Below are 25358 nucleotides of genomic sequence, written 5' to 3'. Positions count from 1 at the left end.
TGACCAAAAAATTCATTTTCAAAGCCGACGGGGGCCTTCCGAAATCCAACAGGGGGAAACTCGGAAACAACCCTCATGTGCAGCAAGGCTGTTGCTTGTGGTAGCCGAATGAAGTGGGTTGTACATGCAGCGGCAGTCAGCCGACGGTGCCTGAATTGGGTGTAGCACTCAATCAACTATTTTGTGGCACCGTCGTATCCCTAGTCGAGGTTGAGGGGGGGGGATATAGCGAGTGCTTCAGGGAAGTCGTGTGCACTAGAGAGGGGGACTAGGGCTGACCTGTCGACCTGTCTCACTTCATTGCTCACTAACTCTCCGCAAATTCGCCGTGAGCGCAGTCCGCCTCAGAGAGAATCCAGCTTGTAGGCGTAGTCGCTGTAGACCCTGTCCTCCACAGTCTCCCGGATGAAACTATTCAAACTGGCGCTGACCGTTCCTTCGCTCATGGTAACATCGCCATCGGCGCTGGCAGTTGCCACGCCCTGACAGATTAAGAGCGCGCGCTCACGAACCAGTTCCCAGGTATCAAATTCAAATCGACCCTCGCTTTCGTTGAGCAAAAGGTGATTCTTCGACGAGAAGGCAAACACGTGGAGGGACACAGCAGCCTTGGCGGCAGTCGGGGAAGGATCCCGCACAATATCACCAGACTTCGTTACACCGAGGAGGGTTGCGGACAACGTCATCGATAGAGGAACGGAGGCAGATACCATAGCGAGCAAGGCAGCATGGAGGAGAGCCGGGAGGATAGTAAGGTACTAGATAAATCAGCCTGACAGTTCGACACAGTGCAGTGCGAAGGGACGCCTCGAGATACTCACCGAGTCACCGCGTTCCACGTTCTCTCCTCCAACAATAGCCAAAGTGATGACCACGCCGCGACGGGGAAAGCCCTTCTCCCGTCCGAGGACTATTTTCCCCAGCACAGACCGCAGGATTCCTTCGACATATCTTTCACCGACGCCAGCAGTGGTCGTACCTGGTTTAACAAAGACTTCCACGGTGGCTTCTTCGGGTTTCAATGCGTCACGGCGTGCCGGGAGCTCAATGGGCGCGTTCACTGCGCCCAGAATGCTGTAACCGGTAGCTGGACATTTGTACGACGCTGAACCGTCGGCACGATTTAGCTGTGAGAGGGATGCTATCGGACCGACCATATTCGCGATAGAGATTGAAATTGAGAAGCTTTCAGAGTTGTGTTCGAGCAAAGGGTAGCCCAAGTTGTCTCCCGCAGTGATTTTTCAAAGTGCGGGCCGCTCCTTGATTGGCCGCCTTAGCTTTGTACTCGGTACTTCGTTTGTCGCTGGTCCATCATGTACCTCTGCGGTATGGACTACAATTTGTCATTCGCTTCCTTTCCTTGGTACTATTGCCATTTATTGTGTAATGTCCGATGCGTCTTCTTCCAATTTGTCTTTGGACATGGCACATACAGATACTCTGGCCGTAAGGCTCAACTGTCATCTCTGATTCCCTACCGATTCCCTACCGATTCTCGTGGGTTTTTGCAGAGTGGATGGGTCAGCCCTAAGATTCCGAGCTCTTAGAATCCTCCTCAGCTAGCCGAAGGATTGGCAAGGCGGCTTCGCTCATACAGGAAGATGAAGACTGCCTAGAAGCCAAGTGAGCTGTGGCTTCAACCCCGGACTAGGGCGCCAACAATGACAAGGCAAGGATCTTGGAGTCCCATGATTTAACTGGACTATACCAGTATCGTGGAAAACTCCAGTCGGAGCCCAGAGGAGCCAAGCATTCCCGACAATGGGTCGCCTCAATGACATCGTCGCTTCAGGATGAGATCAAGGCTGCCCTGGGAAACCCCTCTTCTGGTTGAAAGCAAAGAGAGCATGTGCCCATCTTTGATACAAGTGGCCACTTCTTCCATGCACATTTTGTTTCTACCTCCGACTTGCTTCTTCCACCTCCCCCCTCCAGTGCGAACAAACTTTTTTCTTGCTCTCAAGGTTGACGGGCATCCGTCAGGAAATGTAAAGGCCATCTAACTTCTTTCCACTTCTTTCCTACAGTCTTGTTGAATGGGCATAGAGATGATACCCGATGTCAAGGAATCGACAGAGCCTCCTATATGTCCTCATACGGAAACCAATCCACAACCCAATGTGACATACAGATATACTAAGCCCTGTGATACCGACAAAAAGTCTATCTCGCTTTCTGATCGCACAACGTCCTTTGAGCCCCAAGCTAGTAAAGAAGGGCCCGGCCAAAATGCCCATCTTATAGAACCATCTGAGCTTGCATCCCTCCTCCACACAGATCCATCAATTTCCACCCAAAAAACACCTGGTTGACAACGTCTAAGGCTCTTCTGATCATCATGGCTCTTTGCTTCGGAATCGATGATTACGTCGAAGGAGGTGTTATTCCCGCAGTGATTGTTTTGAATATAGTTATGGGGTGAGTTTCTCAGATTCAAAACTAGCACACCGATTGAGCTAGTATCTGTGTCCTAGATTCGTGGAAGACTACCGTGCCGAAACGACAATCCCTTCGTTGCGTCGTCTCTCTGCCTCAACATGCAAGACCATCCGAGACGGTCGTGTTACCTCTGCCATGGCCGAGTCGCTGGTTGTCGGCGATATAGTTCAGCTGCCAGTTGGGGATATTGTTCCTGCCGACCTGCGCTTGTTCGATGGAATGAACGTTTTAATGGATGAAGCACTTCTGACAGGTAAATTCCGCCCCATCCTCAACCCCCCATGTGACGCTATCCTTGTCTGGTATCGCTGTCGGTGACCCAAAGATGGCCAATTTTGGCTGTAGCACTACATAAGGTCGTGCAATAAGGAAAAGTCATTGCACAACTACTGCAGATACGGCCCAATCTTGGTGGGTCGAGCGGTTTTGATTAAATGGGGAAACGGATGAAGGCGTTTTCCACGAATGTGTTGGGCTTGGTTGGTACGCCGTTGCAAGTGAAGCTAAGCAATTTTGCACTCTTGCTTTTCGGACTGGCGATTCTGCTCTCCATTAATCTCTTTTCGGTCAACAAATGGGATACTCAGGGCGAGGTTCTCATATATGACATCTACGCTGCCGTTGCCATCATCCCGGAATCGTTGATCGCTATTCCCACCATCACAATCGCCGTGGGCACGAAAGCAATGGCCAGGGAAATGATGCTTGTCCGGCATCTCCATGGTCTTGAGGCAGTCGGCGGTGTCACAAACATCTGTTCTGACAAGACAGGACCCTTGACTCGGGGAAAGATAGTAGCCCGTTCTGTATAGGTCCCCAGTGCTGGGACTGTGACGGTGAGCCAGACTACAGATTCATTTGATCCGATCAGCGGTCTGGTCCAACTAGATGACATTTATTGGAGCTCCCATCAAACTATCGAAAACGGTCCTGCACTGCATACCTTCCTACGAGCGCTTGCTCTCTGCAACTTTTCTACTGTCCATTGTGACAACCAAATCTGGATTGCTGTGGGTGAACCGACAAAAATTGCTCTCCAAGTTCTGGCTTTGCCCTTTGATTTTGGAAAGGACTCTGTGAGGAAGAAAAGGTAACTTGAATTGTATACGGAGTATCCATTTGATTCTACTATCAAAAAGACAACCGTCAACTATGATAATTTACGGGGATCAAAGAGGTGTATGCCAAGGGTGCCCCGGAGACCACTGTTCCCCATGTCAATATTGATAAAACAGAAAAGCAAATTATACAAGACATAGCCGATCGGATGGTAGCTGAAGGAGTTCGCGTTCTATGCATCGCACATTAAACAACCCCAGTTGACGACGAATCTCAATTATCCCCGCAGAGCTCTGCTAAATCCAGCCTACAATTCGGGGGTCTTGTGGGACTCTATGATCCCCCTCGAGTCGAATCAGCCGCAGCTGTACGCAGATGCCAAATGGTAGGGATCACAGTGCACATGCTCACTAGTGACCACATCAAGACAGCAATCGTGTCAGAAGTCGGTATTCTTGACTGTGTCACAGCTGTTGTCAAATCTAGCAGACTGGTTATGGCTGTGGATGAATTCGACCTGTTGACTGATTCGGAAATTGACACGATTGGGAAATGTCTCTAGTCTTCACACGACGCACTCCGGCCACCGAGGTTCGGATGGTAGATGCGATGCATCGGCGTCAGGCATCTTGTGTCATGACAGGAGATGGTGTCAATGATTCACCTGCTCTTAGAAGGGCTGATAGTGGTATTGCTATGGGCAAATGTGGTAGTGATGTTGCTAAAGAAGCTGCTAATATGGTTTTGGCGGATGACAACTTCTCCTCTGTTGTCAAAGCAGTTGAAGAAGGTAGACGACTTTGTGATAACATCCAGTAGGTAAGTAAACATGGCTTTAACACATCGTGATTCGATTTGGTGACAGCCACTTCAGTTCCTCGTGCATCTGCTCATTTCAAATAGTGCACAAGTCAGCCGTCGGTCTTGGACTCGAAGAGGCCCAGCCAGATATCATGTATAGATCACCACACGACCTACGCTTAGGCGTTTTTACCCGTGAGCTCATTGTGGATAAGATGATAGAGGGAACCTTAATAGGCACGCTTTGTCTGGTATCATTTGTCTGTGTGATATACGCCGCTGGATCGGGGCTGTCTTCTCCGAGCGATGGATGTAATCGGGAATTTAATTCAAGCTGCGACGCAGTGTTCCGCGCTCGCGTCACAGCATACGCCACACTCACCTTCCTTCTTCTTCTTGTGACAGCGTGGGAGGTGAAGCACTTTTCTCGTTCTCTATTCACCATGGATCCGATCCGGAATCTTAAGACATTCTCGGTTTTCCCTACCGTCTGGAAGAACCGCTTCCTGTTCTCGGCGGTCCTGGGTGGCTTTGTCATTGCTTTCCCGGTCATTTGTCTCCCCAGTTGTCAACCAACTAGTCTTCAAGCACCATGCTATCACCTCGGAGTAGGGAGTGGTTCCTGGTTGTACATGTATCTACGTACCACCTGTTAAGAGCTGGACAGCCGTGAAGCGGTCGCTGGGCATTGGGAATGAAAAGAATGCAACTCTTACGCTGGAGGGTGCTGAGACGCCAACAGGATTGGCCACTCGTACGCCACTGTCACTGAGTGCGAATGAAAGCGTGGAACTCAACTTACTTTGGAATGATTGTCCGACTGATTCAACACAGAGTCGGCTTTTGAACCGCTGCCTTGACGGCGTCCCACACGCTCTTGTTCATTTTCGCATCTATTTTTTCCACATAGGTTTTCCAGAATGAGATCAATTGATGTATCTCCCACTGTGAAATTACCATCGGACTTGAGATGGTCATATCTTAATCAAACCGGTAAATGTTGTAGTTCCTCGGTAGGTCTTACAGCCCTTCAGCCCTAGGCAGTGGAGATGCATGGTATTGTATAGCCATGTGTGGAGAATCAGATACCCGAAGACATCCATAATGCTGATTTGCCATTCTTCAAAGGATCAACAGTGATTCGAGATGACAAATAGTTTGATTGGTAGTTCATCGATAGGATGCTTCATTCTATCGAAGCCAAGCTCATGCGGAGGATTGATCTGATTGGCTATCGACCCAACATCGGGGAGCTGCTTCAAGTGCCGAGATCTTCGCGCATGTAGAGTTTAGAAAGAAGATGAAAAGAGACGGTTATAAGAGAATGTTTGTTGACTCATCGCTGATGATTAGTTTTGATGTGCTTGCCGATGTTCCTGGCGTGTTTGGGCAAAGGATAGATTGATGATCATCGCAATGGGTTTGAAACTGGTCTGGGCTGGCAAGGCAACAGTTAGTTGGATGAGAGATTTAAAGCGAAAACGCGAGGTCCTCCCTCCATCAGAAACGCAAGCGAGTGGCTCGATTGGAAATCGAGGTTGAGATAGGCAATAAAGGAGGGACAGGTGACAAGCGGAGAATCTAAGCCTGTTTTCTGAAGATTCTACGTGGGCCATGTTAATTTCGACTAGTGCAAACACATTTGATTTGGGGTTACGGGGATTAGATTCAAACCGGCACGATAGTTCAAAAGCGTGGGAATGAGGTTGATGAATTTGTGTTTATTTTTTACATCCAGCAGACAGAAAGTAGTGTCTTATTCAAGGGGTCTCGGAAACGTTGTAGACCAGCTTCTCGCCACTGACCTTGCCTTCCTTGAGCAACTTGAGACCCTCGAGCACACCCTTCAACCCATGCTCGCCAACCTTGAGGGGGTGGACCTTAACCTTTCCTTGGGCGAGTAGACACTCAGCAATGGGAATGAATTTCTCAGCGTAAGCCTGATCCTCCGGCTTGGCGGGGATGCGAATGTCTCCCAGGGAGAAGGCCTCGCCCATGTTTGTATAGGCCAGGGTGGAGCGGTCGTTCACATTGGCCCGGTTAATTTTGATGTTCAGCAAAGCGCTATACTCGCCGCCATCGGTGGAGATGGCATTGTCACAGAACGCAGCGCTGGACTCGAGCGAGATGCAGTCAAAGGCGAGCTTCAGATTGTTATCAGTGGCCGTGCGAATTTTGGCGGGGGCCTGGGCGTCGTTGTAGTCATAGACATCATCGGCGCCAAGGCTTCGGACCAAGTCGAAGTTGCGCGGCGAGCAAGTGGTCAGGACCTTGTAGCCCGACAACTTGGCAAATTGGATAGCCAGGGTACCGGTCGCAGTGGATCCACCGTAAATTAGAATTGGAATGGCATCCTTGATGGGTTCGGTGGGCAATGCAAGCTTCAAACTCTGGTAGAGACTCTGGCTCACGGTGTTGATTCCCACTCCGAGAGTAGCGGCCTCCTGGAAGCTCATGTTTTCGGGGATCTTCCACTGCACGTCACCCTTGGCAACGATGTACTCGGCGAAAGCACCATCCTCGGGCTGCACTGTATTGCCACCGTGCACAAATCCACATACGCGGTCACCCTTGCTAAATTGCTTTTTGACATCCTTGCCGACGGCCTCGACAATGCCTCCATAGTCGCATCCGATGAGAGTACCGGGAGGGGAAATGAAAGCAACGTGCTTCCAGTCAGTGGGGTTCAAGCCCACACTAACAGTCTTGATGAGAAGGTAATCATCGCGAAGCTTGGGGATGGGTCGATCTGTGACCAGACCCTCAGCCTTGGGTTGAGTAACAATGACTGCCTTCATGATAGTCGGGAGATGGAAACGGTCGGAACTTGTACAGAGAAGGAGAGAATTGGTGTTAAATAGGTTCCTGATTACAAATTGGAGAAGTATGACGAAATGGAAACCTCTAAAAAAGGCTCCGAACATCCACTTATACATCTCCACTTGCTGAGATCTCCACAATTATTGCACCGACTCCGTCTCAATCTATCCGACATCCTCTCTACACAGCTGTTGGTGAACAGCGTTGCCCCTGAAAGGGTTTGTTGGATCTTAATTTGTGCCACACATGCGCTACGCAGCCTTCGTCACGCGAAAATCTCCATCTTGGGCATCTTTTGATTCACTCTGAAAGCAAGCCCCAATCGATACTTCTTCTGTCTACTCTGGACCTTGATTTAGTCCCTTGACCAATTTTTCGTATCACAGGGATCATTCACATCCACCCGAGTCGTGCAGCTAAGGCTTGGATGCATTCCAAGTGTTCATGTTGCGTCAACCATTCACCCGAAATGAAGCCCTGTCGTGGCTTTTGCAGAGTAGTGGAAAAGGCACTGCATGTCTTCTAAACCGGTGACCCAAAGGTTTCTTCTTGATCAAAGAATGGCTGCATGTATAAAACGCAACAGTTTCACCTACAGTGGCACATGCAACGAGCTTTGCCTGCTGTCCAAATCAGTCCACCTCCGAAATGAAGAGCCAGAGAGGGAAGATGCTTGGAGGAGACATCCTATCCCGAAATCTGAAAGTCAAATAATCGAAAAATCCACCTTAGATCCTCTTTTTCTTTTCGGTGCGCAAGAACGCCTGATATGCGAAATATATCAGGTATCAAATGACGTTCTCCTAACTGGCGCAAGGGGGAGCAGCCAAGACTAGAGCAAAATCAGGGTTCATCCAGTTTGAGAATAATGATCAGACCCCATAACTTGTGATTTAAGTCTAAACCAACGTAATAGGCATCTCTTGACATCCGTTGAAAACAGGTCCCGAATCGGCCTATCGCGGGGTCCATCGGTTAGTGCTTATGCGTGAACCTGAACAACCCCTCCCACCTAAAATTCCCTCCCAACTCAAGTTTTGACTTCAACCAGCATTTCATCCGCCATGAAAGTGCTTTGTCTTCACGGCAAGGGCACTAGTGGCTATATCTTCCGGTCCCAGATTTGTTAGCCTCTCCCCAGCCCACAAGTCTTTCCAACTAATCCCCACTCCAGCCACATTCCGCGCTAAACTTCCTGACGATATCCAATTTGACTTTCTCGACGGCCCATTTAAGAGTGATGCCGCTCCAGGTGTAGATGTCTTCTACAGTCCGCCCTACTACGCTTTTTGGGAAAATGATGGTATCGACTCCATCCGAGCCACCTACACCTGGCTGACTGATCATATCGACAAAAATGGGCCCTATGATCTAGCCCTCATGTTCTCCCAAGGTTGCGTCCTGGGCTCTAGTGCGCTCTTACTTCATCAGGAAGAGACACCCCACCTCCCCCCACCGTTTAAAGCGGCCGTTTTTGTCTGCGGTGGCGCCTCGTTGAATGTGCTTGAGGAAATGGGCTTCCACGTTTCTGCCGAGGCGCGCGAGCGGGATCTGGCATCCCGGTCGGCGTTAGCTCAACAGGCTGGCTCGTCGGCTCTCTTGGCCCAGGGCGGTGATCGATGGACTGGTCTCCAAACGCTAGACGGTGGGCTGTCGGAGGCTGAATTGCGGAATGAGATTACTTGTCCCTACCGTATCAATATTCCCACAGTACATATTTACGGCTCGAAAGATCCTCGGTGGGCGGCTGGCGTACATCTTTCCGGTATCTGCGAACCAACGAAACGGCGCACGTATGATCATGGCGGTGGACATGAGATTCCTAGGACGAATGCCGTGAGCAACTCGATCGCAGAACTTTTCCAGTGGGCTGTGGCACAGAGTCAAATCGAACAGTGATGGTTTAATCCCATGTCATCTCTTAAGCGCTTTCTTTTTAGTTTTCTTTTTAATTTTTTTTTTCCTTCCTGATTCTTGAGATACATAAACAGCAAATTTGCGGACGTGCCAACATGAGTTTAAAATAGATCACTCTGATTTGGAGAATGGAAAACTGGTACCTGAAAAATTGGGGCTACTATATCTGTTGCTATGGAGTCACAACCCTGTGATTCCGAACATCGAGATGGATGATCCACTTTGACGATCACGCCATTATCATTTTAATTACTTTGGATTCACCAAATTCATCAAAGTACTTGTCACATCTACTAACTCCACATATGAAAGTACCTAAACTCCGTCGCCAATGTTAGCCCTACGTAAGCCACGCTAGCCAGGGGGGGGGGGCGATTTCCGGCCCATTAAAGCGCAAATTCTCAACCACACAGGGAAAAGTTGCCATACACCATGTGGGAGGAGATGCTCAAGCGCACACGGGCCGAGGAGTCCAAGGAATTCAAGTTATTCAAGGCACTTGTCAATGGAGATCTCGCAGTTGAAGATACTGTACAATGGGTCATAGCCACGACAATGGACAGACTGGAAAACCACGGCCCCGGAGGAACAATCGAGAAAGCCGACGCAATAACGTTCATAGCTATTTTGGAGCTGGCCATGCAAATCGACACAACTCAGTATGGCCCATTGATCAAATTCCTGGCGGAGTTGAAGCTGTACAATGCCGTTGATTCATCGACTGGGTTGGTTCTCAAAACCCAGGATGGAAGCAGAGTATGGTCCCATCTACCATCCCTCACTTTCTGGGCTCGCGAAATATGGAATGAGCATGAGTGCGGTCGGAGAACACGTATGCGACAGCGACCTTGGATTCTGTCAGTTTCTTCTGTAGCGCTAATCAATTTCTTAGACCTCTGTGACCCGGGTATGGAGCCTGATCAGCAAATCAGATGGGCTAAGCTGAATATCTTTCTCGCGCAAGTGACGCAGGCTGCCGATGTCGAATACGATTCACCGCTGCAGGTGTGGATCGGCGATGCTATGGATGAATCTCACATCGGACTCTGTGGATTGCGTCAAGTGTTTGAAGAGGGCATCCCTTCCAAACAACTTGTCTCGACAGCTGGTCTGCTCGGTGTGTGCTATTGGCTAATCTGTGCCGGGGACAGACTGTGGGAAAATGTTCTCAACGGTTGCAAATACAACAAGTACGATGGGCGACCGGGAGAGATGTATTCGAATCGGGGTTGGAAGGGCTTTGAACGCGACAGATGGGAGATATGGGTGCAAGGCTTTCGTGACACCAAGGCTACCTGCACAACTGGCCAGGAACTCGTGGAAGACTTGATAGACCGTGCTCTACTCAAGATAGAGTGTGTAATGAGCAATGAAAAATGATGGTTATCGTTCCCCTAAGCTTTTTCGATGCTTGCAAAACAGAATAAAGGCCTCGGAGTGTTGGAACGAAGGGGGATCTCTGTGACTGGTAGTAAGTTGTAGTTAAACATACCTTGAGTGGGCACAGAAGGCAACCCTTGGAGGTCGAATCCGTAGATTTGCTCTATGGTCCAATGTCTATCGAAACGCATGATTAGAGTAGAGCGAAGGAATCTCCTTTTTTTTTATCTAGTAAGTGAGTCCTAACTGGCAACTCTGGTATGGCAGCCATGTAGACCCTAGTTCTCTCGTCGAAAACGTTGCATTCGAAAGAAATCTAGGACCGATCTAAAAACCTCACAGAGGGTACTGATTTAGAGAGCTCAACTCGAAACTGTTTACATGGGCAGAGAACGCCAGATCTACAGATCCTCAACGAGACAACATATTAACAAGCACAAGCCACCTACCAGGAGAAGGTCTCCTCAAACAGATCAACAGTCTTCTCCCCTTGCACACTTCTGACAGCCTCCCGCACACTATCGCCCAGGCCACCAGGGCCGCAGACGCTAACCGCCATCGCACCAATCTGCTCTTCTTTTTCTTTCTCTAGCACAGATTGGATACACGGCTTGCCGTGGTGGATGCTGACCGGTACGCCAGGCGGAGCACATTGAACCCACAGCGAATCTGGTTGTGGGATGTATTCCTCGACCGTGTCCTTGTGCGATGTGATGTGGAGGCTGATGGAGAGAAGGAGCTGTGGAAATTGGAAGTATGAGTGCCCGTTCGGGGTTGTTGGACTTGCGAGAGATTCGTGGCCTAGCATTTCGGTCATGAATGTTTGAACCCAACTCAGATGATCTTTCAGGATGTTAGTGATCAATCGCATGTAACAGGTGGGGGCGATCATACCTAGACTGCGAACGATCCAGACCAGGTGCACCTTGCGAGTGGCGGTCTTTTGCTCGACAAACGTGGTGATGACCTCATTTAAATATGACATTGGGTGAGTGATACCAACTCCCCCAGCTATCAATAGTAGAGTACCATATGAGGCGAGAGAATGGATGCCACCTGTGAGACGTTAGCAAATATGTTCAACCCCCTCAATGATGAATGTTTGAGGTGGGGAGTCCATACCAAATGGCCCCTCTGCCAATGCCATGGCCTGAATTCGTCCCTCAGTGGAGTCTTCAGCCTTCCGAAGCAACTTTTTCGTGAATCCATCTTGGCCCTTGATCAGGACGGACATGGTTGTGGTCGGAGAGCTTCCGGATAGCGCGCTCAAAGAGTCCCCCGAGGAGCGCTTTTCGTTCATGCTCAACGAATCTGATGTCGATGACCACGCAACCGTAAAGGGATGTGATGTCCATAAGCCCAGACACGGCATGTAGAGGTACATATACTGGCCGGGACGGAAGCGCCATCCCCGAGCCACGGCCACATCAACGCGAGCAACAGACCCAGGTAGAACCTCGACTGTAGCAGTTGTAGGTCTTGAGCTGAGATTTCTCCAGAGGAGTATTCCAAGACGACCTGCACGATCGAGACCCCACAGGATCAAGGTGCCAAGAAGCACGCGCTGTTGCAACAGGTTTTGCAGGTGATACCAAAGTGCCACGAAGGAAAATACGGCCAAGGCTATGTGGAGGTGAAGGAATAGTTCGTAAAATGAATGTCGGGCCGGCGATAGAGATTGAAAAAATATGCAAATGAATCCAAGGATGGCCTAAAGATGTACATGTTAGATGGCGATCTGAGGTGGTCTGAAGTGCTGGTGAAATGCATCACATACCAGAAGGCCGCAGATAAAAAGCTTCTGTTGCCACATAACATATAGAATATAGTCCGTGCCATCTACGTTCAAAAGTTCGACGTTAGTGAACGATTTCATAATTGATGTCCCATGGCCACTCACACACATAAGCCTTATCGGCCAGCACGGCGCTCATGTGAATGACCGCGTTGGCTGTGATCACACGGCCCACCCAACGATGCATGAAATTGAACGTATCGAATGAGATACCCAATAGCTGGATTAACGGGTTATTTCGCCCTGCACCTAGGACCAAGCCTGGCGTATTCATAACTGCCAGATGGCCCGCGGCGTATTTGAGCTGGAACATCTTCTCGGAGTAATCAGTGAGCCACCAATCGACTTTCACAACTATGAAAACTAGGTTCAAGCTGAGATAGATTAAGAGGCAAATCACTTCCAGTCGTAGCGGTAGAGATCCCATATGAAGCCTCAAGACGCGGAACTCTCGGCTATGGCGATTGCCCCATATCGGAGCATACAGCAAATGCTTTTTCAGAGCCGCATTGAAGCGATTTGTCCGGCACAGCTGCGTCTGGTCGGTTCCTTGCCGTGCCGCCTTTGCTCGTCGACAATGTCGGATGCGAATGACGGTTTTCCACACAAATCGAATTGCTATGAGTCCGCTGACAACGAAGAGAGGGACCGCGATCGTGGGATTCATAGGCGGCTCCCCTGAGCCATTTCCTTTGAGTTCGACACCCATTGTGTCATTCAATAGGCAAGGGGAGCTCGAGCTGCAGATCCACTAGGTTTGGAGACCTTCAACCAGAACGAGCTTATATTACCCAACCTTTGAAAAGCTCAAGACCGAGAAGGGGCGAGAACTCAAGATTTGGACGGAACGATGCCTTTTAAAAAAGGTCCTGGAGCCGCATGAAAGGCAAAGTAAGACATCGGCATCATTGGCGTTGTATTCATTGCCAGAGCACCTACCCATGAATAGACACATGCCGTCATTGATCGCTACAGGTCCCGCAAGCTTTTAAATTTTTTTTTGGCAGAGACGAACAAACCCACCCTCACGTTTACGCGGCAAGCGTGATTAAACGTGTCTCACATGGCCAGTGTAACGCCGAATCGGGCAAAATGGAGCTTTGGCACATATGGGAGCTTTATTCTGAGTGGAGATGATGCGCTCGGTTGAGTGGTGAAGATTCCAAACCTCTGGGAATTGCCCTATCATGATCAAATCGAAGGACAGGTGGGCCGGGGACAATGTGGCGGGCAAAGTCATTTGTGCTGGCTTACCGGGTTCTGGATAGGACGTAGGCATAGCCGACGTGGCCGCTGTTCGCCAACCCGAAAACGGAATGTTGATACCTGCTGTCACTTTCAGCATTCTTCACCCCCTAATCGGTCATCGAATAAGAACAGAGACCTGAGAAATTTCAAACTGACTGCTTCAGTTGCTGGATCAAGCCAAGATTTCCTTGATTTTTGCAGATTAATTGTCAGAGCCCTCGATATCAAGACTCTCAACATGGACTCGAGCCTCGTATACTCGGTTCAATGGGATGTAACTGCAACGTCAAGAGACAATGGTCAAGTTCAAGGTGGAAACTGTAGCGTAGTAATCTTGGAACCTTTAATATATGACGCCATAGTACACGACAGTCAGACCCCAATCCGCATGCTCCTGAATTGACTGGAGAGATTCTAGTGGACAGCCAAAATGGCGAGACAGGCCGAATCTTGCCTTTGTAAAACCGAATACGATCTGATGCGCAAGACAAAGGAATCGAATCTCTCAGGTGAGTAAAAGCTCGAGTACTGGTAGCTGGTTATGACTACAGGCCAGGAGATCCACTGAGAGTTCACTAGGGGAGGTGTGGCCTTGGTTTCCTGGCAAAACAAAAATTGATGCCTTGCGCTTTCCTCTTCCGCTTGACGGTTTCTTTACAGTGGTGCCTTTTCATTTGTACACCCGACGTGATTATAATCAAATGAGCAGAAGCTAAATAAGAGATCCCTTACAACATAGCCAAGCCCCTTTTCAAATGTGCTTCTGTAACATCCCTGGGGTCTAGAATGGCCTAAAAAATCCCACCAAAACGGGACGACAGGATCTTTTTGACCGAAACCAACTTCGAAGAGAATCTCAGCACAGACCCTTGACTTGGTGGGTATCTTGACTTTGTTGCACTATGTCAGGGAAATGCTGCAAGCATTGGAAACCAAAGGCAAAACGTCACTGTTCTTGTAGAGCCACTTTAACCCCCAATAATTCTGTTAAAAAAAGAATTAAAAAAAAATGAGGACTAGGGAAGAGAGAGAAATCGATGATCTAGGAAATGACCCAGCGATGCTAATATAAACCCTACAAAAACTCAACTCAACAGGTGGAACGCAAAATTGATCGGTGTCGGTAGCCCTGGCTCTACAACCTAGAGATCTTGGATGTGCTTGGCATGTATTGATTCACATGCCAGTTTTCAGACACGTGAGTTTACGGTAAAAGTTGCGATGCCATTCGATTTAGCGCTAGAGCTAACACAAGGACGTTATTCCTGATAACATTCCATTTCCCCCACTATTTTTCATGACCAAACAAACCCTTTACCATGACATAACTAAAAATACAAAAGCCTGGAACGCCGTCATTAGTAGGTTTGCATAAGGGACAACTATGCTGTGTTCATTGCAGATCTCAGGCAGGGACATTCTGCACATTGGTAGGGGCACGGGGGACTGGCTGTTCATCTTCCTCGACAGAAAGGCTGCCATACCCGGTGTCATTGCTGGCTGATCGTCCCCGACGCAGAGGCGGCCTTGGGACAGGACGTATAACTAGATCTTGGTCGGCGTCACTTTGTGACGACTGGGATTCTCCCATGCGTCGACGGGTCCTGTATTTCTTAGGCAGAGCCCTGTAAGGTGGGGTGTGCACAAAGTCGGTGACATTGATGCCTGCGTCTTGGCAAATTGATGTGCACGAATTGACAATCACTTCTATAAGAGTGGATGAGAAGCCGTAAAAAGCTGGGGTGTAGGCATTTCGGGCCCAGTATATAAGTTCTGCCGATACCCGCCCAATATTGGGGATGTCACGAGGCCAAATGAAGGGCTTGTGCGTCGGACGGGGCTTTTCTTCGGCTTCATCATCTGCAGAGGAGGTAGCCTCCGAGGCTGGAGCCGAAGGGGAGGATGAATCGGATGAATCAGATGATGCGATGTAATCTACGTCAGAGGCAAGGAGGTGTAAGAGGTGATAGACAGACGAGAACCCAATGAGAGAAAGCTCGACAGGATCAATTGGAAGCTGATTAAACCAAGTGATGGCTTTCTGAATGGTGAATGATTCCGGTAGCGAAGAGGCGTCACCTGTGGATCGTTCGGTGATTATGGTGGCAATCATAGCACAACGCACGGCAATGGAGATTTCGTCCCGTACAGAAACGGGCAGAGAGGAATCGAGAAAATTGGATGAGTGGCTCTGACTTCCCTTTCTCTTCTCCTTTGGTAGCGCGGCAAGAACTACCCCAACATTTTCAATGCGATTGTGTTCAAAGAACACTGCTTTCATCACGAGTGCCCGGGTATACGCGGCAGAAAGAACTGGTGCCACATCAAGGGACATGCGAATCTTCTCTTTGAATGCATCGCGGCTTGTCTTGGACACCGGGCCCTTCTCGCTTGCTTCGAAATACTTGAGAAGAGCGGTTTGCAAAAGGTGACTGGACCACCAAGCTGCAAGTGCATCTTGGGAACATTGGATAGCCGGGTCCTCGTCCACAACATCAAGCAGCACCTCATCGTCGCCAGTACCTTCTTGGGTTGGTCGGTTCCACGTCAGATTCACAGCGCGTTGAATAATACTGTCAATCATGACATCATCGCATTCCAGTTTGATCAAAGCAGCAAGATGAGGGGGAAGCTGATCAGGGTGACCATCAGGCAGCGCGGCATTGATTTCTCGAGCCACGTCCCACTGGAATCTGGCAAGAGCTCGTGCAATGTCATTTGACACGTGGAACGACCAGGAGCCTGCCTCTCCCACGTTCCACAAAAGAATGCGGACGTGCAAGGCCTTGGTTATCATTCTTATGGGAGTGCAGGGTAGTGTGCCCGCAGCGAAGATGGTGAGCACAAGGCGGCTCTTGCTGATCTCAGAATCTCCGCCAGTGAGCTGAGCATCAATTGCGATATCCCAAGTCTTGAGTCGCCCCTTCTCATCTTCCTCGGTGATCCCGGTGGCCCATGAGTAGAATTTCCATCCCAACAAGCATCGCAAGACATATTCAAAGCATCTCGAAGTAACGACATACCACTCTCGGAAGAATCTATGACGTGGAACACCGACCCGTTGCATGCTAGTCAGCCAAGCCTGCCGACGGAAATCACTAGGCGTAGGAGGCGCAGCCGGGCTTTCAAAAGCCGATTTAGATGGGCCACGCCGAGAGATGGGCTGTGCGTTGAACAAGTAGACAAAAACAATAAAGGCACTACCAACGACCAGCGTTGCTAGCATGAGGAAACGAGAAAATGCACGCGCCTGCCACGAGTACCAGAACTGGATCAGGTAGAATTCCCAGTGTGCCAGTGTGGGTGCATGGAAACGGCCGAAAAGGCCCATGGGGAGTGCAAACAGGCCCTTTGACTCAGATTCGGAATCGTCGGAGCCCATACCTTCAAGAACCATCAGACCGGCAAGGGCACCTAGCATATACTTGTTGGGCATTCTTGAACGTCGAGTGGAGGTATCTTCTCTCGCAAAGTGCGGCTGATGAGGCGAGGATGATAACGAGGGATATTTCATGAAGGATTCAGCAAAGACTCCATGGTTTGCGGTTTCAGCTCGCATCCGCTTCCATGCATCAGGAACCGGAAGGAGACCTTCTGGGGGGTTTTGGGAGGTAGGTGAGCTCTCACTGGACACATCTTCCGCCTGAGAAAACACACTAGGTGATGTACCGGAGCCCGATTCCGTCGAGGCGTAGTTGCTTGGCGAGGACACAGAGGCCGAGGATGTGGCGGCCTGATCTGCTAATTTATCAGCCTGGCGGAGCCGGTTCTTCAAATCAGTGTTTTCGTCTTCCAAACGTTGGTTACGGATTTCCAGGTGCTTGATGTACTCTGTTGCTTTCGACAAAATAGACGCTTTGTTGAGCTTGTTCGCAGCATTTGCTCCCTCCGTCTCCTCGTCATCATCGGCTGAGCCTCCATTCGGATTTTTGTTCAACCTAAGGCTGGGAACACTGTCGCGAAGTTCGGCGATTTTATCGTTCAAGTTCGCGCGATACCGCTTCTCGATGACGTTGTGGGCTCGCTTTTTGGCGGGCATCTTCTTGCCCGGTTGCACTGGTTCAGTCATTATGGTGGCATCGTCGTCGCTGCTCGTCTTTCGCTTCCGGCTTATCCCAACACTTGAGATTGGAGACACGAGGCCTAAGTTTTGTTGCTGGCTCGTATGGCTATTTTGTCCAAGCTGGGTGTGGGTGTACCCAAGGTTGTTCTCGGCATTGGGCTCGGATTGAATTTCCATCAAGCCGACCGGAAGATTAGGCGAGAAGTCTTTGAAGTTCAAATGGCTTGGGGAGCTCATATCGGTGTACGGGGAAATAGATGGTAGATCTGTAGATGAGCCCATTGGCTTTTGATCTCCTTCCGAGAACATGGGCTCATCCCATCGCATCCATTGGGTCCAATCTTGGTTCACAATCTCTCCGGATGGAGGTGTGAACAAATGACCATTTCCTTGCGCCTCATCCCCACCAGAGTTTCCGGAAGATAAAAGCTGAAAGTCATTCTCCATATTGGGGCCAGACATGTTGGCTGGTGATCCACGGTTGGACCCTCGGCCAGAGCCCAGGGTAGTTCTAAATCCGAATGAAGTATTGGGCACTTGAGAGAGTTGTCACTGATGGGCACGTTAGTTCCAGTAGTCGGGAAAAAGGCCACTTAAAGCACAAAATTTAGCTGCCTGCACAGCCTTGTTCGTGGAAAGGCAGACAGACCGCTAGGCCGATCCGGGATAGCAGCGATCCAACGACAGCAATAAGAAGATAGATGATACTGACTGGGTTCAACTTCAATTATAACGCTCGAGCTCAAATGGATGAAGCTCAACAAGTGTGAATGCACTGTACTGTATGCTTTCTGTAACGAGATATGTAAAGACTGAGTTTCGTGGAGGGGAACGTGAGTCAGTCACGGGTAGTGCTAGGCGATTGGAGGAGCAGAGAGCATGGATATGCAAGATACCCACATCTTAGTGAAGCGCTTTGGCCAAAAATGGGTGGGTTCTAAAACCTGCGCAAAGGTGATCGATGAAGGGAAGGTGGATCACCCAGGTATTGCTTGAGAATACGTGAAACAACGTAATGGGAGGAGACAAATGCAAGCTATAGCTTCACACTGAGATTGAGCTTTCAGTCTCCATGCATGAAGATCAGGGGGAGATTGGATGGGCCAGAATTCACCAGGCAGCCAAACGGGGGGGTCGTATGATCGCGGCTGGTGAGACTTCCGGCTTCCCGCTCACCCCTGAGGTATTACAGCTGTTAATTACACTGACTCATGGCAAGTTAGGCCTGTGATACAGTAATTGATGTTTCACAACAGTATTGAAAGACCAATGTTGATTGGCTCTGTCTGTCCCCACTTTACCCACCTCGCTGCAGGCCTTGGTGGGCATGTGAATTCTGCGCTTCACTCTATCGCTTCTTTACAAGCACCCTTGAAACTCCCCAATTCCGTTAGATCTCTCTCAACATTTGGTTTCTGAGATGAGGCCAGCCCTTTTTCCTCCCTGCACTCTTATCATCTGGACACGTTGTCGCACAATGTCTTGGCGCCCCGCAGATAGGCAACATGGGAAAAACCCGGCGCGTTTATGGATGTTCTATTGGGCGTGTTTTGATCTTATCTGATCGTGCTAGTCTCCACTATTGCCTCGCCGGTAGCACCGGAACCCAGAGGAACGGCGCAAGAGGCGAACGGATCAACGGTTCTCCAAACATCCAGTGTGGATCTTGAAGCGGGTGTTGTTTCGCGTTAATTGTTGACATTACCAGAAGCACTAGGCTCTTGCTACCACTTTCTCGCAAGCCTTCTAAACAAAGTTTTCTATAATTTGCTTCAGACCACACCAATCTTGTGTCGTGATCCTCTAGATCCTTGAAGATCCATTTACTTCCAATCGTGCGATTTTCGGCCAAGATTTGACATTTTAGTGTCTAGACTTCGCAAGGATCTTCTTGCATGGGTGGTGCAAGCCTATCAGAGGAGTCTAGTGTGAGTTGTAGCAGTCTCACCCGAAAGACGTGGCTGGATAGTGGAAAGACATCCGTACCGGCATCCGGGCCGACGATCAGGCTACCAAGGTGCCATGCCAGATAAGCCCATTTAAATGGTGGAAAGCTCCCCCAACGCTTTAAAGCGAGTGAGTACCTTGTGATTTTCTACTGCTACTGCGACTCATCTCACTCAAACTGTGACAATGAAACTGCTATTCAAGTCGAACAATCTCAATTTCTTGAATGATCTCATAAATACTAAACTGTGCTTTAAGAACTCGCGACAAAGCGCTCTACGGTAACACACGTTGATACGCACACCACACTGACCCAACTTCTAGCCAAAAAAGACTACCGAAATTGACGAGTTTTCTTTCCGATCTCGACAACGAAGCAAAAAGCCGAAATTTAGTGCTGCAAGGACGATCAGCCACGCGAGTCTACCGTGTGTCTAAGGAGGCAATTTTGCTTACGGAGATGTCTTCCCATTTCTCCCAGCCGCGTCCACGGACTTGGGCAAGATCTTCATTCGTCAGCTGCTTACCCGTAGTGAAGTATCCTGATTGAATCTTGGCATCAATCTCGACTCTTGAATCACTAGGGATCATCTCGTCGGGAATAGGAATGCGCTCGATGATCTGAATGCCGGAGTCCACGATGGCGTCGTGCTTCATGTTCGACATTGACAGCATGCGATCGATCTTCGTGATGCCGAGCCAATGCAGAATGTCGGGCATAAGAGCTTGGAACCGCATCTGCAGTGGGCAAAATCAGTATATGCGAATCAAATAGATGCTGAGGGTCCTTACGTCGCGGACACCGGCTATGTTCTCCGTGCGAGTGAAGTACTTATCAGCGGTATCACCTCCGCGCTTGCGCGCATTGTATACAAGATACTTTATCACTTCTCCAAGAGCTCGACCTTCCTTGCGGAAGTAGATGACCACACCACTGCCGCCGTTCTGAGCCTCTCGGATTGCTTCACGAATACCGAATGCCAAGTACGGTCGGCAGGTACAGATATCTGACTGGAAGACATCACTGCCATTACACTCATCGTGCACACGCAGAGCTAGCTTGACATTCTCGTCCGCAATTCGCTCTGGTGGGCCGAAGATGTACACGGTAAGGCCTCCGATTGGTGGCAGGAAGGTTTTCAGATCAGGCCGAGTGATTAGCTCGGGGTAGCTCCCACCGGTATGCTCGAACAAAGTTCGACGAAGAGTGCCTTCATCAACCCCGAATCGTTCTGCCACCCCGGGAAGATACCAGACAGGCTCGGCTGCTACCTTAGTGACCCGAACCTCGCCGGATGAGTCAACAAGGATAGACCCGTCCACCTCGAGCAGGCCATTCTTCACATCATCGGCAATCTCCGCGAGTTTCATGTTCGCCCGAGTGACCGCCATAGTTGGACGGATATCCCAGCCAGCCTCCAGTTCTGCCTTGAACTGCTTGACAATGTCATGACCGTAAGGATCTAGAGAGACGATCTTTTTCTTATCCGCCCAGGCAGGTTGCGGGGGGAAATTGAAAGTCGGCTCAGAGTTACGAAAGTCCGGTCGGAAATCCGCATCTAAATCTCCAGCGGCAATGGCAAGGGCATTGTAAATGCTGTAACTGCCGCCGTGGGCGCCGATAGCATTGCGGCGCTTGACGAGGTTCCCGCTGCGGGATACAACTACCGGACCCCGGGATTTGGCGTCGGGAGCGCCCCACTCGAGGGGCACGGGTTCAATGCCGCTCTGGCCGGGGTAAGTGGTCAACTATGCTTTATATCAGCATCTTACTAACTTTGAAGTCAGAGTAGATCTGGATTTTCTTACGATGATGTGGTTGCTGTATCGGGGATTAGGGTCGGTGGGGAGAGTTTTTGGAGATGATTCCATTGGGACGGGCAAGACGGTGACAACTGTTTCTGTGTTTAACATGATTAATTGGAGAATGGAGGCCCCAGAACGATGAAGCGACAATTTGAAGAGAGTAAACAAAAGAAGAGGGGAAAGGAAGGGGGAAAGAGAGTGAAGTACAACGTCACCATGTGACTTGTCTCCTCACGTTATCTGAGGGCTTATCCACAGGCTACAATCAAAGGATGTGTTGAATTAGTTTGGCTTTTAATGATCAGGTATACATTTGAGCTTTTTCCCGGCTTCTACAGATGTCTCCACTGGTTTCCACTGCAATTATTCCGCGTTCATTTGACTGGCCGAAGTAGGAAAAACTGAAACTCCCTAGATTGTACATGCCTTGGGAAGCACTATGGAATACTCAGCAGACCCGCATTTCCCCAGGTAATGGATCACTTTTCTGTCTTCTATCAAAACCAATGGTACAGTACATGGTGACAGAAATCTATGGCTTCAACGATGTATGGGACGACCAATAGATTTTGTCGAAAACAATGGCACGACATACAGTTGAAGATAAGGAGAATGCCCGGAAAAATCTATGGACCGCTATATTGGCGCGATCTATGCAAATTGCATATTATACTTAAGCGTTGTCCGCACAAATAAGAAAGAAGCGGATTTTGTTTTTTTAGTTAGCTATAGAGATTTCAAGGTATTTTATGCCTATCTATTAATCGTCCCATACATTGTTGAAACTGTAGATTTCTGTACCAACACATTACATTGTGCCTTTATAATCTCATCTACTAGATCGTAGATCCTAACAAATATCAATAGGAATCTTGTTTTTTCATTTTCTAGATTACCTGGCCTTTGTAAATAGCTCTACCATCAAAATTTTATCGGCATTACTGCTTGAACTTGTGTCGATTTGATCTCACTGGTCAATCTCAGGCTTTGACCTTCGCTACCCACAATTATGCACCTCAAATGCAAGATTGCGCACCGATCGGTATGATTCGCTACTTCTCAATGTTCGTCGCTAAATTCAGTTTACGCCAAATGATGCTGCAAATGAGGGGTCGACATGAACTCGGCTTTTGGACTGCAATTGTTGTATTAAAGCCTGGTAGAAAGCATCAACCATCAACGACTTCTTATTCAGGCAGTCTAGCGCTTCGCAAGTTCAAAGTGTCCGATTATCTTCACAAGAACAACTTCAGCTTCAACTACTCGTTATTTCATGTCCTCCACATCCTGTCTGGTAGAGTGCCAGCAAGAATATTAGAAATCAGAGTAGTTCTGACCATTTGGTTCGTTTAGTTTTCACGATGCCCGACAAACGTGAAGCTGGCAAACCCAAAATCGAAGAAGCTATTGTGGGAGTAAAGGCGGATGTCAAATCTCTTCAACAGATCAGCTCCTCGGGGAGAGCTGCGCAACGGAAGAGAGAAGCAAACCACGCTCAGAAGGGTTTCCGTGCACTGGATGAAGCATTTGAAAGACACCTTGAGCAAGGGGATAAAGGTGAACCACGAGACAAACCAGGCCAATAAGGGATTGCGGGGTAGAAGCATCAAGACTCAAAAAGATTGCCCTCATATGAATAAGGAGAGAGTAGAAAATTTCCCTCAGCTGTACAGTCACTGAGACGAGCTTTGTTCAATCGAAGTCCTTTGTTGTTCAAGTGTCCAGATCAAGTGTGATCAGAAAGATCACCTTCAGAGCCGCTTACTGCGAAAGCTTGTCGAAGCTCACGGTCATATTGCTTCTTATCATCAAGCTTGGTCGCCACAAATTTTCCCACATCTTTCCCCCAGTAAAAGGGCATGATTTCACCAATCTCATCCGAGCCTTTTGTGGACAACAAGGGCTGGATGTGATCGTAGAACAAACTGAAAAGACCCGTGGGACTGGAGAGTGCCAGGGAATACCAAAACGTCCCTGTCGTCCATGCCTGGTCCATAACCTCTGATAGTCGTAGCGGTGTTTCCCCGGCATCTTTTGAATGGAAATTGTGGGATTTTTCTGTCTCTTCAACCTTCATGATAGTTAACAATTCCTTCCGAAGTTTGTTATATTCCCCGACATCGATCTCGTCCACCCCCTCATTAGTCAACCAGTAAGGAGGTTCAACCATTTGAATCGGCCGGGTGCAAGCCCATTCGAGATCGACCAAGCAAGTTATACGCCACTCATTATCAACGAATATGTTGCTCTGATGGAGATCTGTCAAGGTAAAAACAAATGGCCCACGATGAAAGGCCCGAGAAAAAAATAATGGCGCTATTGTCCGCATTGCTGCCAGTGCTGACATTTGATAGCCGCAATCTTGAACATTATTCACAGCATTAGGCTGATTTCGTAGGCGGCTGTCATGGACCCCTAAGATGTCCGTGATGTAAGACTCAACAGTGGAATAAGTATAGTCACGGCACAATCCAGTTGGAATCTTCTCATTTTCCAACTCTTGCAGCTCCATTGAAAGCGGGCGGTTGCTCAATGTTAAATAACCTTCCTTGTCGATGACGAAGGATCCAATGCGAGGTAAGGGCGTTCTGCTGATACTCAACAGGATGTGAGAAAGACTTCTGAAGAAATTCTTCCGCAACTGGACATCGTGTTGTTTTTCGGTCCAGGTGTTCGAAAGCATTGTCCCTTGTGTTTCCTCGATGAACTCTATCAACAAGTATCCGGCTTCGCTCACACCATCTAGACAGGTATTGATTGTATTTGAACGGCGAACGTAGTACGACGGGACTGGCAAACGAAGCCATTGTAGTAACCGACGGCGCAGGGACTGGAAACAACGGCTAAGGAAAGGTAGGTGTTCAATTCGTGTAAACTACGTTGTGAGGATTAGTCGTTGTGTTTTTAGCAAGAACATTTTGTTTCGTACAGTTTCACCTGTTGACATAGCAAACCCGTATAGTCGTGCAATCGGAACATCTGGACAATTCTGTTGGAGCCATGCATAAGCACCAGCTTCGCACCGGATCTTTTCATCCCCGTTCCCAGGCCGAAAGCCCTCCCCGACGCGATATGGGAGAGGAAATCGGAGGATAACACGAAGTCCCGGCTGCTGTCGTTCCTTCCAGTTCTCAATGGTAACAGGAACGCAAACGTTGAAGCTGCCACGGAACCAATCATCCATTTTTGCAATATGGCACATATCGGTAGATCTGAAACCTAAATGATGAGCTATGATAGCTTTCATCCATTCTCTTCTAGCATAGAGGTGGGAGAAGAAGTGGCACTGCTGATCGAAATATCCTAGCTGATGAAGGATGTTTACCTCCCGTTCCTTGGCGAGGGAATAAGTGATTTCTTCTCTAAGGAGCCGACGCGTTCTCATCATGATAATAGTTTGGACCAATTTTCTGCAAGGTTGTTTTGGGTCGCTGTGTGCCACAGGGCCCGGTACTTGAGGGAAAAAATTAGGGGGTGACCTGCAAAGGAGAGACTCCAGCATTCGCTTGGTGAAACTGTTGGCAGTCTTCGGGGAGGATGGACATGCTGTACGGCAGCCCATTTGGGCCAAATCTGACAATACCGTTTCTGCCAGATAAGAAACTTGATAATCGCTGACACAAATCTACAGTTTCAACAATGTATAAGACGACTAAAAGATAGGCATAAAATACTCTGAATTCTCTATAGCTAACTGTTGGAAGCATGTGAATATTCACATGCTACCACATGCTCCTAGTACTTAGTTTCCCATCTTGTAGATAGTTTCTCTCTCTCTTCACGCACAACAGAGATTTTCCAGTTATATCTACACTTCATAGTAGAAACTATGATACATCTCTATCTGGTTATAAGCGCCGTTACTTTCGAGGCTATTATATAACGCAACCCTCGAAACCCTGGTTACCCCATTTTTTTGGTGCCTACGTCGCACCACGGTGGAGATTTTTGACCCCATAAATCAGAAGTTTTCACTAATCCAATTTGACGAGACTTACACCTTGTCTAACCTTCTTAGATACCATCTATCGAACGGTGGGTCCAACCTCATCGTCGCCGTCCAGTTACGCCGACGAAACCCCC

General features: G+C 48.9%; 11 protein-coding genes across 11 annotated transcripts; 5 read left to right on the top strand and 6 right to left on the bottom strand.

The window, feature by feature from the left end:
* Positions 1 to 344: 344 nt before the first annotated feature.
* Positions 345 to 1157, bottom strand: Pdw03_5624 (Exosome complex subunit Rrp46, putative; the record flags this gene model as incomplete). The annotated part of the gene is made up of 2 exons (XM_014682614.1): positions 345 to 758; positions 822 to 1157. The coding sequence occupies 2 exons, from the start codon at positions 1155 to 1157 to the stop codon at positions 345 to 347; spliced, it is 750 nt and encodes a 249-aa protein (XP_014538100.1).
* A 1181-nt stretch (positions 1158 to 2338) lies between these two features.
* On the top strand, positions 2339 to 2757 carry Pdw03_5623 (Calcium-transporting ATPase 3; the record flags this gene model as incomplete). Its single annotated transcript, XM_014682612.1, has 2 exons — positions 2339 to 2418; positions 2475 to 2757. The coding sequence occupies 2 exons, from the start codon at positions 2339 to 2341 to the stop codon at positions 2755 to 2757; spliced, it is 363 nt and encodes a 120-aa protein (XP_014538098.1).
* A 1492-nt stretch (positions 2758 to 4249) lies between these two features.
* Positions 4250 to 5159, top strand: Pdw03_5622 (ATPase, P-type, H+ transporting proton pump; the record flags this gene model as incomplete). Its single annotated transcript, XM_066101111.1, has 5 exons — positions 4250 to 4317; positions 4402 to 4415; positions 4483 to 4847; positions 4912 to 5053; positions 5134 to 5159. 5 exons carry the CDS (start codon positions 4250 to 4252, stop codon positions 5157 to 5159), a joined length of 615 nt encoding a protein of 204 aa, XP_065958051.1.
* Positions 5160 to 6059: 900 nt separating this feature from the next.
* On the bottom strand, positions 6060 to 7097 carry Pdw03_5621 (ToxD; the record flags this gene model as incomplete). The annotated part of the gene is made up of 1 exon (XM_014682611.1): positions 6060 to 7097. The coding sequence occupies one exon, from the start codon at positions 7095 to 7097 to the stop codon at positions 6060 to 6062; it is 1038 nt and encodes a 345-aa protein (XP_014538097.1).
* Positions 7098 to 7888: 791 nt separating this feature from the next.
* Pdw03_5620 (Serine hydrolase FSH) lies at positions 7889 to 9018 on the top strand (the record flags this gene model as incomplete). The annotated part of the gene is made up of 4 exons (XM_014682610.2): positions 7889 to 7904; positions 8063 to 8093; positions 8171 to 8244; positions 8294 to 9018. The coding sequence occupies 4 exons, from the start codon at positions 7889 to 7891 to the stop codon at positions 9016 to 9018; spliced, it is 846 nt and encodes a 281-aa protein (XP_014538096.2).
* Positions 9019 to 9468: 450 nt separating this feature from the next.
* On the top strand, positions 9469 to 10416 carry Pdw03_5619 (uncharacterized protein; the record flags this gene model as incomplete). Its single annotated transcript, XM_066101110.1, has 3 exons — positions 9469 to 9868; positions 9929 to 9943; positions 10001 to 10416. The coding sequence occupies 3 exons, from the start codon at positions 9469 to 9471 to the stop codon at positions 10414 to 10416; spliced, it is 831 nt and encodes a 276-aa protein (XP_065958050.1).
* A 445-nt stretch (positions 10417 to 10861) lies between these two features.
* On the bottom strand, positions 10862 to 12920 carry Pdw03_5618 (Riboflavin synthase-like beta-barrel; the record flags this gene model as incomplete). The annotated part of the gene is made up of 5 exons (XM_066101109.1): positions 10862 to 11259; positions 11311 to 11472; positions 11539 to 12127; positions 12194 to 12255; positions 12317 to 12920. 5 exons carry the CDS (start codon positions 12918 to 12920, stop codon positions 10862 to 10864), a joined length of 1815 nt encoding a protein of 604 aa, XP_065958049.1.
* Positions 12921 to 14864: 1944 nt separating this feature from the next.
* Positions 14865 to 17984, bottom strand: Pdw03_5617 (HLH transcription factor, putative; the record flags this gene model as incomplete). The annotated part of the gene is made up of 1 exon (XM_014682607.1): positions 14865 to 17984. The coding sequence occupies one exon, from the start codon at positions 17982 to 17984 to the stop codon at positions 14865 to 14867; it is 3120 nt and encodes a 1039-aa protein (XP_014538093.1).
* A 1876-nt stretch (positions 17985 to 19860) lies between these two features.
* Pdw03_5616 (GTP cyclohydrolase-2) lies at positions 19861 to 21383 on the bottom strand (the record flags this gene model as incomplete). Its single annotated transcript, XM_014682606.2, has 4 exons — positions 19861 to 19866; positions 19926 to 20207; positions 20262 to 21218; positions 21279 to 21383. The coding sequence occupies 4 exons, from the start codon at positions 21381 to 21383 to the stop codon at positions 19861 to 19863; spliced, it is 1350 nt and encodes a 449-aa protein (XP_014538092.2).
* A 936-nt stretch (positions 21384 to 22319) lies between these two features.
* On the top strand, positions 22320 to 22861 carry Pdw03_5615 (uncharacterized protein; the record flags this gene model as incomplete). The annotated part of the gene is made up of 2 exons (XM_066101108.1): positions 22320 to 22569; positions 22629 to 22861. The coding sequence occupies 2 exons, from the start codon at positions 22320 to 22322 to the stop codon at positions 22859 to 22861; spliced, it is 483 nt and encodes a 160-aa protein (XP_065958048.1).
* Positions 22862 to 23001: 140 nt separating this feature from the next.
* Positions 23002 to 24459, bottom strand: Pdw03_5614 (Aminoglycoside phosphotransferase; the record flags this gene model as incomplete). The annotated part of the gene is made up of 2 exons (XM_014682605.2): positions 23002 to 24150; positions 24205 to 24459. The coding sequence occupies 2 exons, from the start codon at positions 24457 to 24459 to the stop codon at positions 23002 to 23004; spliced, it is 1404 nt and encodes a 467-aa protein (XP_014538091.2).
* Positions 24460 to 25358: the final 899 nt, after the last annotated feature.

Source organism: Penicillium digitatum, chromosome 6 (genome assembly GCF_016767815.1).
Source record: "Penicillium digitatum chromosome 6, complete sequence".
In the NCBI taxonomy this organism is placed as follows: Eukaryota; Fungi; Ascomycota; class Eurotiomycetes; order Eurotiales; family Aspergillaceae; genus Penicillium; species Penicillium digitatum.
Note: the sequence above shows the minus strand (reverse complement) of the source record. Positions and strands in the feature narration are given on the sequence as shown.